Here is an 18,750-nt window from a genome sequence, read left to right on the forward strand (position 1 = left end):
TCTGAACGGAAGCTTGTAAAGGGCCCGATTCAAAACACGCAGATCCAAGATTGGCCGTAACCCACCACTCTTCTTGGGGACGATGAAGTAGGGACTGTAGAATCCTGACCTCAATGGCTGGAGTGACCGGTTCTATCGCGTACTTCGCCAGGAGGACTGCGATCTCCGCATGCAGGACAGGGGCCTCTACCTTCACCACTGAGGTGAAACAGATGCTGCTGAACCTGGGGGGACGCCGGGCGAACTGAATCACATATGTAAGTCTAATCATCCAAATAAGCCATGGTAACAGACTAGGAAGAGCTAACCAGGCTCCCAGTGACCGAACCAACAGGACCAATGGAACCACAGATGTACCCATGGTGGGGCAGTGAGGTGGAGCATAGGGGCCTGACCCGGAAGACACAGCATCCCAGAGTGGGGCCGTGAGTGTAACACTTACTAAGCTCCATGGTTCCCACGAGGGAGTGGCTGGAGATGCGTGAGGAGGCATTGCATCCTCGAACCGTGGACTCGTGCCTCTTGGCGAAAGAGAAATGGGATGAGTGGCAAGGCATAGCGTCGCTGACTGTCAAACCGTATTTCTCCTTACCCAGAGATTGAGGAAACTCTTCTTTTTTTTGGGGGTGCCAGCGGCAGAACAGAAATAAAACATTCTCCACCCGGCCTTCATCCGGGGAAAAAGCAGCTCCCTCCATCTCCAGGGCACCCTTCTCAGGGTTTTGCCGACCACTTGGAAGATTAGCGGTGGCTGAGACGGGCGTCGTCGTCTTCTTATTAATGAGCGAGTCATTCACTCAACTGATTTGTTCAAACAGCTAATTGAAGCATGAGATTTGTCTTTAATAAATAGGTTACTGAATCATTGGCTCACCTGATGTGTGTTTCCCAAAGCGAACTATGGTCGGAAGTTCCGTTGTTACCAATAGAGGTCAATGGGACTTAAGACCATAGTTCAACAACAATGTTTTCGGGAAACGCACCCCTGATTTGTTAAAACCCCAGCATACATTCATCAATGACACACCGCTCTGCTCGGACACACACAACAGTTTTACTGTTCTACTGTATTCTTTTCGATGGCGAAACTGTCCAGAAACACACAATATTGCTCCTGAAATGCAACACAGTATTAACTCCTTGTTTATTGAACTGTTTGTATAAAATGAATTTCACATTTGCAATTGTGCAGATATTCTGTATTCTGGAGAGAGTAAGTGCTGTGATTTGTTGGGTGGAGAGCCTGGCTGATCTGTGACAGTGAGAATGTTCTTCCTTTGTTATTATGGAACATTGTGCCAATGTTTTATTGAGAACATTGCATAATCTTGTATCTCAACAACATCCTCAAAATGTTGGAGGTAAACTGTTCTAGCTTTGTTAACACAAGAACGTTACAAGAATGTCTTATAAAAAACACTGCATCATCTCATTCCTCAATGACATCCTCATAACATTTTCCTAATGTTGTGAGAAAGTTTTTCCTTCATTATGGAACATAGCGCCAATGTTTTATAAAAGATCATTTTACAACCTTTTACCTCAACAACATCCTCAAAATGTGACATTTAAAATGTTCTAGCTTTGTTGACACGTCACATTACAAGAACATTTTATAAAAAAACACTCCATCCTCTCATGCCTCAATGACTTCATCATAACGTTTTCTTAATGTTGTTTTGAGAATGTTCTTCCTTTGTTATTATGTAAAATTGTGCCAATATTTTATAAAAGATCATTCTACAACCCTTTACCTCAATAACATCCTCAAAACATTCTCAAAAAGTTGCAGGTAAAATGTTCTAGCTTTGTTGACACAAGAACGTTACAAGAATGTTTTATTAAAAACACTCCGTCATCCCCTGCCTCAATGACATCCTCATAACATTTTCCTAATGTTGCTGTCAGAATGTTCTTCCTTTGTTATTATGGAACATTGTGCCAATGTTTTATTGAGAACATTGTATAATCTGTTATCTCAACAACATCCTCAAAAAATCCTTATAAAACGTTATATCTTAGTTTACATTTAACCTTATAGGAACATTATTTGAAATGAGAAAACATTCTTAAAACATTACATTCAAATGTTTTCTTTAAAAACCAAACCAAAACCAAACTTGTAGGGAATGTTAGTCAAAGTTCTGAGAACTTTCCCTGCTAGCTGGGTAGATTCTGTGTAATAGAAGTTCAATAAACTCTTGTATTTTAAAGAGAATTGTCTTGTGTTATGTGCATTATATAATTTAATGTCTTAAACTGCTGATCTTGTTACCATGCTAATAATAGTACTTTCACTATATTTCTGATATTAATTTCCACTGCAGAGTTGATAGTTACGGTCAGTTAAATTAAGCACTGGACGATTCATTTTTTTGACCGTAACATAGGCAATTCTGTCAAAATTCCTTTAAAATTAATTAATAATTCCCTTTGAGCTAAATTGACCTGTTTCCTTTACATTCTCTTAAATGAAGGTTGTTCACAAGATATCCAAATCAAGTGAACATTTTCCAAACTTAGACTCCCAATTCAACCCAAAACAAGCCTTCAGAACCACACAATGAGAATAAATGTTGTCCACTCATACATCATTGTTACGTACAGAAGGGGACGGAGACACAGATACGGGTTAACAGGTTTATTGAAGGTAATGCAGAGCGTGAACAGGATGCAGGTAAGTGAATGCAGATGAACAGAACAGAATGTTGAAGAGCTGGCACTGATACTTGACTGGATGTTTCTTTCAGGGAGCGTGGATACCAGGAGACGTGGGAACGAAGACACACTGGAGACGAGGAGACACAGGGAATCACGGAGAACGCTGGAGACAGGTAATTCGAGAGCAAGGGAGTCCAGGAGGTAAGTGAACACAGGTAAGTGTCAACGAGACCGGACAGTGACTGTGTGAACTGGTGTGTCTTTTATGTGGCTGTGGTGCTGAGTGTGGATTGGCGTCAGGTGAGGCTTGTTAGTATTCAGGAGAGGGAGTGCGATGTGATTGGGTGACTGTGGAGCCTGGCGTGTCTGTGACATTACCCCCCCCTCCACGGTCCGCTCCTGAGGACCGTGGACCCCGACGTCGTGGTGGCCGACCTCTACCTCGGGGGGCAGGCTTACTGGGATGTCTGGCGTGGAAGTCGTCAAGGAGGCTGGGGTCTAGAACATCATTTCTCGGGACCCATGAGCGTTCTTCGGGACCATACCCTTCCCAGTCGACTAAGTACTCCAGGGAACCACCACGACGCCGGGAGTCCAAGATGTCTTTCACTTGATAGGCCACTCCGTCTTCTACGATGAGTGGAGGAGGGGGATCTTCGGAATCGCCAGGCTCTGTGGAGGGAAGGACAGAGGGATGGTGAGGCTTTAAAAGTGACACGTGGAAAACTGGGTGAATGCGATACTCAGGAGGGAGTTGCAGGTGATAGGTGACGGGGTTGATATGCCGGATGACGGTGAAGGGGCCAACGAACCTAGGACTCAGTTTCCTACAGGGCAGGCGCATCCTGATGTCCCTGGTTGACAGCCAGACCTTCTGCCCTGGTTGGTAGTTGGGTGCGTGGGAGCGTCGAAGGTCGGCTGTCAACCGGCGCCTGCGTAGGGCTCGCTGGAGTTGCAGATGTGCTGAGTCCCAGACCCTCTCGCTCTCCCGGAACCAGTAGTCCACTGCCGGAACGTCTGAGGGTTCCCCATCCCAGGGGAAGAGTGGGGGCTGGTAGCCGAGCACGCATTGGAAAGGTGTAAGGCCAGTAGTGGGTTGACGGAGGGAGTTCTGGGCGTACTCGGCCCAGCCCAGGAACTGGTTCCAGGAGTCCTGGTGGCCGTGACAGAAGGTACGTAGGAAACGGCCAATCTCCTGTATCTTCCTCTCCGTCTGCCCGTTTGTTTGGGGATGGTAACCAGAGGAGAGGCTTACGGTCACACCTAGGAGCTTGAAGAAAGCCTTCCAGACTCGGGATGTGAACTGGGTACCACGGTCCGAAACAATGTCCTCAGGTAATCCATAATAACGAAAGACGTGGTTAAATAATAGTTCTGCCGTTTCCATGGCAGTGGGGAGTCCAGGCAGGGGAATTAAGCGACAGGACTTGGAAAAGCGGTCGACAATGACCAGTACACAGGTGCAACCATCGGAGACAGGAAGGTCGGTGATGAAGTCCACTCCTAGGTGTGACCATGGACGAGTGGGAACGGGCAGAGGTAGGAGTTTTCCGGAGGGAAGATGGCGTGGGCTTTTGGAGATGGCACATTCCCTGCACCCTTGTACGTACCTTCTGACGTTGGATAGCATGCTGGGCCACCAGAAGCGCTGTTTCATCAGCGAGAGGGTTTCGTTGACCCCGGGGTGGCCAGTGCCCAGTGAAGTATGCGTAGAGTGGATGAGGGGTGTGCGTCGTGACCGGGGTACATACTTCAATCCGGGGGGGCAACCCGGCGGAACGTTGGTGGAGGCATTGGTCTTGGGGAGCGTTTCTTCCGACCAGGAGATGATGGGCTCTGGATCTTCGTTGTTCTCTTCGACGCAATGGATACGGGAAAGAGCATCAGCTTTCACGTTCTTAGAACCGGGGCGGTAGGAAATGGTAAAATTGAACCTGGTGAAGAAGAGAGCCCATCTGGCCTGGCGGGGGTTGAGTCTCTTGGCATCACGTAGGTATCCTAGGTTTTTATGGTCTGTCAAGACCGTAAAGGGGTGTTTAGCTCCCTCAAGCCAGTGCCTCCACTCCTCTAGGGCGAGCTTGATGGCAAGGAGCTCGCGGTTGCCGATGTCATAGTTCATTTCCGCCGGGTTGAGTTTCCTGGAGAAGAAAGCACATGGATGGAGTTTGCTGGGATTCCCCTGCTGCTGGGATAACACCGCTCCCACTCCGGTGGTTGAAGCGTCTACTTCGACAATGAAGGGGAGTTCTGGGTCAGGGTGAACCAGGAGGGGAGCGGTCGTGAAGGCGCTCTTGAGGGTCTCAAAGGCTTGGGTGGCGGCTGGGGTCCAGGACAGAGACTTGGGCTTGCCACGGAGGAGGTTGGTGAGTGGACCGGTGATGGAGCTATAGTGCTGGATGAAACGACGGTAGAAGTTGGCAAATCCTAGGAATCTCTGAAGTTCTTTAATCGTGGAGGGAATGGGCCATTCTTTGACTGCAGGTGACCTTCCTCTCGTCCATGCGGACGCCACTGTGGTCGATGATGTAGCCGAGAAAGTGCACGGAAGGCTTTCAGGAAGAGGTGGTGGCTTCGTAGGCGTTGGAGGACCTCCGCAACGTGTCGGCGATGTTCAGGCCAGGCTCCGGGAGTAGATCAGAATATCATCAATGTAGACCAGGACAGACCGGTGCAGGAACTCCCGGAGCACCTCATGCATGAAGTCTTGGAATACGGAGGGGGCGTTGACCAGTCCATACGGCATGACGAGGTACTCATAATGGCCAGTAGGGGTCACGAAAGCTGTTTTCCACTCGTCCCCCTCACGTATTCTGATGAGGTTGTACGCGCTGCGGAGGTCCAACTTGGTGAACACAGTGGCGCCGCGCAGATGTTCCAGGGCCGCTGGGACGAGAGGAAGGGGGTAACGGAACTTGATAGTAATTTGGTTGAGTGCTCGATAATCTATGCAGGGCCGCAAGCCTCCGTCCTTTTTAGCCACGAAAAAGAAGCTGGAAGCAGCAGGGGAAGTGGACGGACGGATGTAGCCTTGCTTGAGAGCCTCGTCGATGTACTCCTCCATGGCTTTCTCCTCCGGAATGGATAGGGAATAGATTTTCCCTCTGGGCACTGGCTCACCTGGGATGAGGTCAATGGCACAGTCCCATGGCCGATGGGGAGGCAGCTTGGAGGCTTGTTTGGGACAGAAGACATCTCTGAAGTGGGAGTAACAGGCGGGGATATCCGTGGAACGGTTCTCGAGAGGGCTTTCCACAGTAGTAGCCCCAACTTGGATCTTCGGAAACTCAGGATCACTGGACGCGGGGAGTTCAGGGAAACAGTCTTGGAAACAATGGTTACCCCACTTCAGGATCTCTCCTGTCCTCCAGGAGATGGTGGGGTTGTGCTGCTCAAGCCATGGGCGCCCTAAGATCACGTCAGTTGTAGACTCCTCCAGAACCAGCAGCTGAATTTCTTCTATGTGAAGCACTCCCACCTGGAGACGGAGGGGTCCCACGCTGTAACGCACTTTCCGTAGTGGTTTTCCTGTTATCGCGTGGACTTGGTAGATCTTCGGCGTGGGAGTGGTTTTGAGATGCAGCTGGCGACAGAGGGCTCCGGAGATGAAATTTCCAGCTGACGGACTCTGGCTGGCGGGAAAAAGAGGGGAATAATGGCTGGCCCTGGTGCTCTTCTAAGCACAGCTGCATACGAGTGGCGAATCTGATGGATAGTTGAATGAATTTCTCGAGCCCGATGGAATCCTCGTATGCAGCGAGATGCAACCGCACACGTGGATCGAGGCCCTGACGATACGTCGTGATGAGGGCCTGCTCATTCCAGCCACTTGCAGCAGCGAGGGTACGAAACTGGAGGGCATAATCAGACACAGTTAGTGCACCTTGTTTTAAATTGCATAATCTCTCACCAATCGACGAGTCCCAGGTGGGTTTGCCAAAAACTTCCTTGAAATGAGTTGTGAAACTTGACAAGGATGATACTACAGGGTTATTTAAATTCCAAAGAGGTTCAGCCCATCGCAGTGCTTTTCCGTGGAGTTGAGAGATTATGAAAGCCACCTTAGAACGATCGTCAGGGTACAAGTGCGGTTGCATCTCCAGGACCAGCGAACATTGCAGGAGAAAACCGTTGCAATCCTCCGCCAGACCAGAGAAGGGCGCCGGTTTGGCCATGGGACTGGCGACCACGGGAGGTGAAGGAACTGCGGCGGTGGACACGGAAGTGTTCGCTGGTGTTGTTGCCGTGGAGGTGCTGGCGAAAGTGCGACGAAGAGCAGTGACCAACTCTTGAATGGGATCCGGGGTGCTCATGCTGTCGGTGTCGGTCCGGTCTTCTGTTACGTACAGAAGGGGACGGAGACACAGATAGGGGTTAACAGGTTTATTGAAGGTAATGCAGAGCGTGAACAGGATGCAGGTAAGTGAATGCAGATGAACAGAACAGAATGTTGAAGAGCTGGCACTGATACTTGACTGGATGTTTCTTTCAGGGAGCGTGGATACCAGGAGACGTGGGAACGAAGACACACTGGAGAAACACTGGAGATGAGGAGACACAGGGAATCACGGAGAATGCTGGAGACAGGTAATTCGAGAGCAAGGGAGTCCAGGAGGTAAGTGAACACAGGTAAGTGTCAACGAGACCGGACAGTGACTGTGTGAACTGGTGTGTCTTTTATGTGGCTGTGGTGCTGAGTGTGGATTGGCGTCAGGTGAGGCTTGTTAGTATTCAGGAGAGGGAGTGCGATGTGATTGGGTGACTGTGGAGCCTGGCGTGTCTGTGACAATCATACAGACACTGGGTTTTAAGCTATAGCAGTATTTTATTGCTAAAAATAGAAAACAATTTAATTATCTAATAAGTTTTAATCAAATGCCATAGAGTGATTTTTGATTGAGATTTTTAAAAATAATTAAAATAAAGTCATTCAGTCAGATCAGTTTTACCATGTGTTTAGTCATTTATCTCTTTCCTACTTTCCATGTTGCTTATATGATAATAGGTGATAATCTCATTTTTAAGAATAAAAATGACACAAAAATAAAATATTGAAATTTTATTGGCAAATATTTCAGAAACAGACAGTTACAAGTATAAATCCAGCATCATGCAGATTACTAACGAAACATTTTACAATACACACGTGTAAAATGTAGATGTTCAGAAACTCATTTCACTGATTATGAAAAAGTATGGGATTATGAATTCAGCACACAGTTTAAAATAAAATCACAGTGTGTTTTTAGTTTTAATCAGGTAGAAGCTTGAAACTGGGCATGCTCCTGTTCTGAGCTGTAATGTGGACATCAGTCTACTGAAAAGAAGCTGAAAATTTGCTTTTAGATTTTGTGTTATATATTTTCAACATTTAATCACAACCCAACACCATTCTTATATTTGGAATACAATTCATGTTTTGTGAAATAACCCTGTAATATTTTAACCCTCTACATGTTTAAACCCCAAACACACACACTACAACATTATCACCATGCAAACTTAGACATTTTTACTGATTTTGAGTTTAAATGCTCTTATTCTATTGCTGCTTTCTAGAAATAAATGCTTAAAAATGATCTACCAATAGAACAAGACAACTTAACTTGCTATTTTTTTTTTTTTTTTTTTTTTTTTTGAGAGAGAGATTTCAATGGCAGAGATCAATCATTTCCTACTTTTTTTAGTACTACTTATTATCATCTTCCTTACCATCATCATATTTATCATGAAGCTCTGAAGAAAACGTGTTCATAAACATTAGACATTTTTACTTTAATTCCTGCAGAAGCTGGCTGTACTCTGCAGTGTTGGTGTCCTCGTGCTGGTCCTGAGTCACCCACGCATCCAGACGCTCACGCTGCTTCTGATCCAGGATTCCCATGTAGCTGTACTTCAACACCAGGTTTCGGTATCCTGCTTTGTAGTAGCCTCGGATGTCTTTATCGGACAAAATGTGACACTGAGACTGAATGCTTTCACCTGAAATTACACACAAGAATGTTATTAAGTGCAGCAACATTACAGCTCTTTTAGACTATGAGTTGTTTTATGCTTTGCATTTAATATCTTGTGTTGTATTTAAAGTCTCGTGTTGTATTTAATGTCATGTTCATTGTGAACTGACACTTTGACTTCTGTAATGTTTCACCAAGGCTTTAGAGACCGCCATTTCATTCTACTGTATCAAAAACTCTTTAAAGGATTAGTTCACTTTCAAATTAAAATTTCCTGATAATTTACTCACCCCCATGTCATCCAAGATGTTCATGTCTTTCTTTCTTTAGTCGAAAAGAAATGAAGGTTTTTGATGAAAACATTCCAGGATTTTTCTCCTTATAGTGGACTTCAATGGCCTCCAAACGGTTGAAGGTCAAAATTACAGTTTCAGTGCAGCTTCAAAGCGTTCTACGCGATCCCAGACGAGGAATAAGGTCTTATCTAGAGAAACCATCACTCATTTTCTAAAAAAAAAAAAGACATTTTATACATTTTAACCACAAATGCTCATCTTGAACTAGCTCTCTTCTTTTTCTTCTCTATTAGAATTCCGGCAGTGTAGACACTGCTAAGTGTATTACTGCCCTCCACAGGTCAAGGTTTGAACTAAATTCTCATATACATTATGCTAGTGCAAGTATATAACAATTAGTTCAAACTTTGACCTGTGCAGGGCAGTAATACACTTAGCAGTGTCTACACTGCCGGAATTCTAATAGAGAAGAAGAAGATAGCTAGTTCAAGGTGAGCATTTATGGTTAAAACATATATAATTTTATATTTTTTTTTTTTAGAAAATGAGCGATGGTTTCTCTAGATAAGACCCTTATTCCTCGTCTGGGATCGCGTAGAACGCTTTGAAGCTGCACTGAAACTGTAATTTTGACCATCAACCGTTTGGAGGCCATTGAAGTCCACTAATACTGGAATGTTTTCATCAAAAACCTTAATTTCTTTTGGACTGAAGAAAGAAGGACATGGACATCTTGGATGACATGGGGGTGAGTAAATTATCAGGAAATTTTAATTTGAAAGTGAACTAATCCTTTAATCTCTCTAATCTAACTGATTAGTAAGATTACATTTTCACCATATAAACCGCTCCATTATCGTGTCTACAGAAAACAGCCTGACCAATCACAGTTAGCAGATTATCATCACTCAATGGCTGGCTGTCTAAGTGGTGTCCGCAAAATAATATAGGTTTCATAGATAATTGGAAAAGTTTTTGGGGCAGACCTGACCTGTTAAAAAGAGATGGTATTCATCCCTCCCGGGATGGTGCTGCTCTTCTCTCTAGTAATATGGCACATAGTCTTAGAACTGAAACATGACAAACTGGGGGCCCAAGTCAGAAAGCAGACAGACTGGCTAAACCGACCGTCTGCTAGCTGCCTCACGTTACAGAAGTCAGAAAATTCAGATAACTCTCAACACATAGAAACTCTTACACCTAGATATTTTCAAATAGAGACTGTGTCTGTACCCTGAATTAGTAAAAACAAAAAACTTCCAAACCCATTTAATGGTAAAAATGTAATTGATGTTCAACAAATAAAAAATAGAGATAATAATGCTAAACAAATGATAAAACTCGGGTTGTTAAATATTAGATCCCTTTCTTCAAAATCACTTATTGTTAATGATATTATCAAAGATAATAATCTAGATGTGCTGTGTTTGACAGAAACTTGGCTAAAACCGGACGATTACATTACTTTAAATGAGTCTAGTCCTCAAGGTTATGATTATCGACACAATGCCCGTCAGAAAGGCAAAGGGGGAGGTGTTGCTGTAATCTATAGTAATATTTACAGTATTAGTCAGAAGTCTTTCAAATATAATTCCTTCGAAACTATGGTACTTTACGTAACATTATGTAAGTTGACATTTGTGCTGGCTACTGTATACAGGCCACCAGGACACAATACAGACTTTATCAAAGAATTTGCTGACTTTCTATCAGAGTTAGTACTAGCTGCAGATAAAGTCCTTGTTGTTGGTGATTTTAATATTCATGTAGATAATAAAAAAGACGCATTAGGATTGGCATTTGCAGATATTCTAAACTCTATTGGTGTTAGACAACATGTGTCAGGACCCACTCATTGTCGTAATCATACTTTAGATCTAATATTGTCACATGGAATCGATATTGATGCTGTTGAAATTCTGCAGCAGAGTGACGACATCTCAGATCATTATCTAGTCTCGTGTATACTACATTTAGTCAAGGCGGCTAAACTGCCTCCATGCCATAAATATGGTAGAACCATCACTTCTACCACTAAAGATTGCTTTATAAATAATCTTCCTGATCATTTTCATCGCCTTAGCATACCAGACAGCTTAGAAGACCTCGATGTTGCAACAGAAACTATTGCCTCTGTCTTTTCCAGCACATTAGACTCAGTTGCTCCTTTGCGTTTAAAAAAGATTAAGGAAATTAATCCAATGCCATGGTACAATGACCACACTCGGGCCCTAAAGTTAGCAGCCAGAAAAATGGAGCGCAGCTGGAAGAAATCAAAACTAGAAGTATTTCGTATTTCGTGGAGAGAGAGAATGATTGAGTACAGAAAGGCCTTAAAATCTGCTAGATCTGCCTATTTTTCTAAACTCTTAGAAGAAAATAAACACAACCCTAGGTATTTATTTGATACAGTGGCTAAATTAACAAGAAATAAAGCTTCAACTTCTGATGTTTCCAAAGAGCACAGCAGTAATGACTTTATGAACTTCTTTACTTGCAAGATTGATAATATTAGAGAAAAAATAATAACCATGCAACCGTCTACTACAGTATCGTGTCAGATAGTGCATTGTAGTGTCCCTGAGGAAAAATTCAATTCATTTACTGCTTTAGGAGAGGAAGAATTGTCTAAACTTGTTAAATCATCAAAATCAACAACATGTATGTTAGACCCTATACCGACTAAGCTATTGAAAGAAATGCTTCCAGAGGTCATAGACCCTCTTCTCAATATCGTCAATTCATCTTTATCATTAGGATACGTACCAAAAACTTTTAAGCTGGCTATTATTAAACCTCTTATTAAAAAACCACAACTTGATCCTAGAGAATTAGTCAATTACAGGCCGATCTCAAATTTCACTTTTCTGTCAAAAATACTAGAAAAGGCAGTATCATCACAGCTATGTTCCTTTTTAGAAAGAAATGGTATCTGTGAGGATTTCCAGTCAGGATTTAGACCGTACCATAGTACTGAGACTGCTCTCATTAGAGTTACTAATGATTTGCTCTTATCATCAGATCGTGGTTGTATCTCTCTATTGGTGTTACTGGATCTTAGTGCAGCATTTGACACTATTGATCACAATATTCTTTTAAATAGACTCGAAAATTATGTTGGCATTAGTGGAATTGCATTGTCATGGTTCAAATCATACTTATCTGACCGTTATCAGTTTGTAGTAGTAAACGAAGACATGTCATATCGATCACAAGTTCAATATGGAGTACCACAAGGCTCAGTACTAGGACCGTTACTGTTCACTCTGTACATGCTACCCTTGGGAGATATCATTAGGAAGCATGGCGTTAGTTTTCACTGTTACGCTGATGATACTCAGCTCTATATTTCTTCGCGCCCTGACGAAACTTACCAATTCACAAAATTAACGGAATGCATAGCTGATATAAAAAATTGGATGACCAGTAATTTCCTACTACTAAATTCAGAAAAAACAGAGATTCTAATTTTTGGACCAAAAACTTCTTCACGTAATAACCTAGAATATTGTCTAACACTTGATGGCTGCTCTGTTAAGTCTTCGTCGTCAGTTAGGAACCTGGGTGTGCTTTTTGATACCAATCTTTCATTTGAAGGCCATGTTACTAGCATCTGTAAAACCGCATTCTTCCATCTTAAAAATATATCTAAACTACGACATATGCTCTCATTGAAAAATGCAGAACAGTTAGTTCATGCGTTCATGACCTCAAGGCTAGATTACTGTAACGCTCTACTGGGTGGTTGTTCTGCTCGCCTGATAAATAAACTACAGCTCGTACAAAATGCAGCAGCTAGAGTTCTTACTAGAACCAGGAAGTATGACCATATTAGCCCAGTTCTGTCAACACTGCATTGGCTTCCTGTTAAACATCGTATAGATTTTAAAATCTTGCTAATTACTTACAAAGCACTAAATGGTTTAGCTCCCCAGTACCTGAGCGAGCTCCTAATTCATTATAGTCCTTCACGTCTATTGCGATCTCAGAATTCAGGCCAGCTGATAATACCTAGAATATCAAAATCAACTGCAGGTGGTAGATCCTTCTCCTATTTGGCACCTAAACTCTGGAACAATCTTCCTAGCATTGTTCGGGAAGCAGACACACTCTGTCAGTTTAAATCTAGACTAAAACGCATCTCTTTAACCTGGCATACACATAACACATTACCAATTTATATTTCCAAATCCGTTAAAGGATTATTAGGCTGCATAAATTAGGTCAGCCGGAACCGGGAACACTTCCTATAACACCTGATGTACTCGTTACATCAGAAGAAGAATGGCATCTACGCTAATATTAGTCTTTCTGTTTATCCCGAGGTTCACCGTAGTCAACCGGATCCGGGCCGTATCCAGGTGAGACCAAGGACCTGCACCTTGACACGACCACAACGCAGCCCTGAAGTATCAGCAGAGATTGAGTCAACTAGATCATCCCCTGTGAAGGCCTCATCGACACGACAGCCACGACACAGTTCCTCAACAACCGTCCATACCGGCGTGATGAATACGATCCTCAATTGCATGGAACTGAAATAAATACTTTTAATGTTGCGATCCTATTGGACTTATGATAGCAACCTGAATTGTAACAAAGCACTGTTGGCCAGAGGAGAACTGGCACCCCGACTAAGCCTGGTTTCTCCCAAGGTTTTTTTTCTCCATTTTAACACCAATTTGCCACTTGTCTGCCACCTGATGTCACCTGATGGAGTTTGGGTTCCTTGCCGCTGTCGCCTCTGGCTTGCTTAGTTGGGGACACTTGACTTGACATTTGATATTCAACAGTGCTTTTGATCTGCCTGCATTGACACTATTCTTTAAGAGATGCTGTGCAGCCAAACAATGTACCAGTTATCAATGTAAAGCTGCTTTGACACAATCTACATTGTAAAAAGCGCTATATAAATAAAGGTGACTTGACTTGACTATCTGCTGGAGGGTAGATCATGCACGTGTTGTGCAGGATTAACACAGAGGAGTTTCTTACCTAGAGCTTCTCTGAGCTTTTGTGAGGTACGCGGGTGGTTCAGAATCATGCAGCGTTTCAGCAGAAGCTCCACGTCTCCACTAATCATGGTGTCTGCTAGAAGTTTCCTGTAAAAAAAGCGAAATGTTAAAAGCAGATTTACAATTTTTCTTAGTTTTTATGAAATAATCAGCTGCTTGCTTACATATGTAATCCTGTACCTAAAATGTTCAATGTTTAATACTACTCCAAATTCCTGCATGTTAATTGGAATTCTGTATAATTTTCCTGCATCCGTAAGTTTGAACATTACCTGGCCGTCTGTGAGCGGCTGCTTGGGCCTGTAGTTAAAGCTTGTCTGTGATCTTGTCCCAGAACCTCCATGGCAATCAGGTTCAATCCATTGTTGTCAGTCTTTATGCTGCTGATCAGTTTATAAAGCTCCGGGTTTTTATTTTTAATCTCACTCCCTGAGTTTGGGTCTTCTATGACCGTCTGAGCCAGTCTAATGGAGTCCTTCGGTGGAATATGGCTCGTGTTGAGTGTTCCTTTGTTGTTCTCACTGGACCTCCGAGCACTTTGAACACTGTCCAGAGAGAATGAGAATTAATGACATAAGGAAATTAGCATGAAATCTGCTTATTTAAACTAGTAAGCTAATTTAGAGCTCAGGTGAGTACTTGATCTTTGTCTAGCTTCTGTTGATGTATGGAATGTACAAATGACACACCTGGTTATCTATACTATTTTGTAATACTTAAATTACAATCATTTTTATATAACTATATCAGGTTAATCCGCTTTCTTTCTTATTTCCATGGACCTCTGTACTGTTGTGTTGTGAATAAATAACAGAAATCACTTTCAGCAATCAGATTCTTTACCTGTTATATTCACCAACAAATCCTAGATGGTACATTTTGATAAGGATCCGTTTGTCACTTCTGATGAAATTAACACTCTGTAAGTATTCCTGCAGTGCAACATTCGTCTCCTTTTTACTTCCTCCAGTTATGTCATATTTCCTAGGGTTTTTTTGGCAGAAGTCATATCCTCTCTGGAGAATAAGCAGGGGTGTGTACGATTCAAAGTTTTTCTGGATCTAATGAGAAATTAAGAGAGATTAAACACAGTCACCTGCACATGTAATGAGAGATGATCAGGATTGAGTAACACTGTACACTGATTCACCAGGAATGGGATTTTCATCCATCTATTTTCTGTACCGCTTATCATTCATCGGTCTATCCAGCTATTGATTATCTTCCTTTAACAGCATCACATGAGTATTTAATTACTTAGAAAGGAATTCTGCTCCATATTTCATCAGGAGGTGACATGAGCTGTGCCATTCTCAGCTCATGTATTTTTCTAAAGGATAACCTGGTGATAAACGTATGTAGTAGTGACAAATTCTTTGTGAATTTCTCTCTGGGATGAATTAAGTTATCTATCTATCTGTCAGCGACAGGCAGCGATTTCAGTACATCAGTAAATATGAGCAGGTCTACAACTAAAATCTGGCTTTTCCACTCAGGATGTGCACAAGTTGTTCCATGAAGGAATCAGAGCCTTAAATTGTGTACTCACCTCATTTTTCACTTTCTCACGTAGAATTAGTGCTTCCTTCTTTGGGTCTTCTGTGTTGCTGCCAGTTGCTTGAGCTACAGCATCATAAAGAGCATTCTGACAATCCGAGTTAACGCCGATTATCCTGCCATCATCCTGGACAATGTCAAAATGGCCGCTGTACATCTGTGCATCAGCTCTGTTTTAAAAAAATAAAATGAACTACATTCAGTACACAAAGTTTATAAGCATTAACATTGAAATTTATTTCTATATGTGAACTGTGTAATGCTCTAGTGATTAGTCTTACTGTGATGTTTGTGTGGCTTTTGCAGATTTAGTTACTCTCAGTTTTATATCGCCTGCTGATTTGGTGGTTCCTGGGTAACGTTCCTCAGTGAGCTGTTTTCCATTTTCATCAACGACTGTGAGTTGAATCCCTTTTCCGTTCAGCAGGTTACTTTTTGTGAGCACATACACATCGAGGGCTGTAGCAGGCTGATTGGCTTTGCACATTTCTTCTGTATACTGCATTAGTTTTGTTTTGTCCTCATCTGACAGCTGTTCCACTTCCTTGTGGCTCGTAGATTTCTTGTTGTGTTTTTCTCTCTGGTCATCAAAGAAACTCTGAGTTTTATGTCTGCGCATGACCTTGTCTAACGCCTGTCCTGCAGCACTGTTCAACTCACTCTTAAATGTGTTGGTCATTAAAGAAGCCATATGTTCAGAACAGGAACTGATGAATTGCTCAGAAACTTTCTGAGCAATAATCTGTAGAAGTTCTCCTTTAAGGCGTTGTACATCCTGTAAACTGTGTCGTCCATCTTGGTCATACTTTGTCATATCTTTCTGAAGCTCACTGATGCTCTCCAGTAATTCAGGAACAAATTTCTGGTCTATTATCTCTTTTGTTGGTACGGCACCTAATATTTGAGAGAGACTTGTCGTGTACTCAGCTACTTTCAGAGCCAGCTTTGCCGTTTCAAGCACACCTGACAGTTTCGCTTTATTCATAAGATCTGTTGCAGCTTCACACACCTCAGAGAGTTTGCTGATAACTTCCCGTGCCTTGGTACAATCCAGTATGAGGTAAGGAATTATCTCTTCGGAGAGCACACCGACTGATTTTTTTATTTGCTTCTCATAATTCTGGTCAATCTTGAAATTCTCTATTTCCAAGGCAGCTTTCGAATGCCTGAGCTGATGAATTCAACCAGAGTCTGATCCAGTTTACTGCTCTGCTTCACTGATGAAGTAACAACATTCTGAAAACTGCTTTGTAAAATCTTCTTAAAGACTTCCTGAAGTGCTGCATCAAATGTGTAGTTCATGGCAGTGAGCACAGACTTTTTCCCGATTTCTTGAACTGCATACATAGTCGCAGCTTTGAAGTTCTGTCTGACCACTGTTGAAGATGTCATGTTTTTCATTGTAGACTTGAAAGATTCTTTACCGAGGGTCGATAAACCAGACTTAACACTTCCTTTGAATGAAGTAAACATTGCCTTTCCTGACTTGATGAATTCATTCGCAACAGAAGAGAAAGACTTTGTACCATTGAGGAGACCTTTTGTCACTTTAAACACTGAAGTAACTGCTTTCTTGATAACACTAAAGCCAGCCGTTAGCAAAGCAAGCCCAATGCTGATACTCTTAGATATTGCCCATGACACCCAATCAAATGTGCCCTTTATCATCCCCTCTACTCCACTGATCATGTCAGACACTCCTTCTGAAATCAGGCCCATTCCGAACTGGCTGGCTGTTCCAAGTGTCAGCGCACAAATAAGAATCCCAGCAAGAACCTGTACCACCCCGAGTATGAAACATATCAAAGCATCTATGCAAAACTTGGGCTTCTTTTTCACCTCAAAAACAACCCCCAGGCCGTAGTCGTATAACGATCTCATCTCATTAGCGATGATGAAGTCCTTTTCTTCAGACAGCACGTATACTGAACAGTCCTCTGTAATGGCATCACTGTTGCTTTCCTCCAGCTCTTTAAGTTTATTCAATGCATTATCAATGTACGTCATCCAAGACTTAAAGATGTTCATCCTGGCCTCCATTTGACTCTGAAAGTTGTTATTGTCTGTACTCTGATCTTTGTTACCAGTGACTGATAAGTTACATGAGACCATTGTGTTTGAGACTTCTGAGACATAGGCGTCAATTGATTGCTTTGCATCATTCAGCAGTTTCATAGCGTCTGCTTTATAGTTACCCTTACCGAGGTTGATGGTGATGTACGCCTGGTTATAGAGTGCCACAGCCTTGTAGTGTGGGTCAGAGTTAGCAACTTTTTGCCAGTAGGATTCAGCTCCAAAGGCATTGTTGGTTTTGTCACGGCAGTGTAGATCAGTTCTTACAATTGCCTGTTTCACATGATCGTAGAAATTATCGCATTCTCCTCGCAGCAGCTTTCCACTTGTTTCGTTTATTGTCCTGATAAGGTCTGCTTCAAGTTCTCTTAAGTCATCATGTCTATTGATGTGATCCTCGTGAAGGGTCAACCACAAGGCCCAAGATTCTTTCAGAGCGTTGATGGCTGGCTGATAATCAAACTTATTCTGATAATGTTTAAAGCAATCAGGAATATTCTCAAATTGCATTCGCATGGGGTCCAGTTTTTCTTGCTGTCTGTAATTCCCATCAAATTTCATCAGCAATGTGCAAAATGTGGAGAACAGATTTTCCTTTAGGTTTATTTCAACCAGCTCATCACTTTCCATATCATGGATTCGTTTAATTTCATAATCCTCTCTTAGCTGACGCATGATTTCCACAGACTGATCTTGGTAAGCTGGTGCAAGATGATCACAACTGACAATCATCTGGACCATGCCAGGATTGCCTTTTCGAGACGTACGACCAAATATTTGTTTCTCGACTCTTCGGTTGGGTGGAAAGTGAGTAAGTAGAACAAAAAGACCACCACATTTATTCACACTTTCATCTACCTTTATGTCTGTCCCCCGTCCTCCGAGATTTGTAGCAATAATGATTCTGCCTGCACAGAATTTCTCTCTTTCAATGTTGTGCTTCTCACTGATTGTGTACAGAGTAATCTGTTCTGCCTCAACTCTGCCACCACCTTGTATTTTCTTATTTAGTTCATCTGCTGTTTTAACATCTTCACAAATTACCAAGACTACTTGTCCTCTCTCTGCTACTTTCCATGAAGTTTCGCAAATAGTCTGGATCCACTGGTCATTCCCACCTTTCACCTGGATGACTGGAAGCTCCACCACCCTTTTATGGCGATGTGCAGGTACAGTGTAGCTCTTTGCTTTATA

The 18,750-nt window shown here is 42.7% G+C and overlaps 1 protein-coding gene across 2 annotated transcripts; it reads right to left on the reverse strand.

The window, feature by feature from the left end:
* Positions 1–7,606: 7,606 nt before the first annotated feature.
* Positions 7,607–16,977, reverse strand: LOC127511115 (uncharacterized). Of its 2 annotated transcripts, XM_051891672.1 has the most exons (6): positions 15,765–16,977; positions 15,476–15,653; positions 14,770–14,987; positions 14,199–14,471; positions 13,907–14,013; positions 7,607–8,640 (listed from the first exon to the last, which is right to left on the reverse strand). In XM_051891672.1, exons 1-6 carry the CDS (start codon positions 16,466–16,468, stop codon positions 8,429–8,431), a joined length of 1,692 nt encoding a protein of 563 aa, XP_051747632.1. In that variant the 5' UTR covers positions 16,469–16,977; the 3' UTR covers positions 7,607–8,428. The 2 variants fall into 2 exon arrangements, 1 of the variants encoding a protein (XP_051747632.1); XR_007929840.1 differs by lacking the exons at positions 13,907–14,013; positions 14,199–14,471; positions 14,770–14,987; positions 15,476–15,653; positions 15,765–16,977 and adding an exon at positions 8,906–9,187 and having other exon boundaries at positions 8,519–8,640.
* Between the last annotated feature and the right edge of the window lie 1,773 nt (positions 16,978–18,750).

Source organism: Ctenopharyngodon idella, chromosome 4, assembly GCF_019924925.1.
Source record: "Ctenopharyngodon idella isolate HZGC_01 chromosome 4, HZGC01, whole genome shotgun sequence".
In the NCBI taxonomy this organism is placed as follows: Eukaryota; Metazoa; Chordata; class Actinopteri; order Cypriniformes; family Xenocyprididae; genus Ctenopharyngodon; species Ctenopharyngodon idella.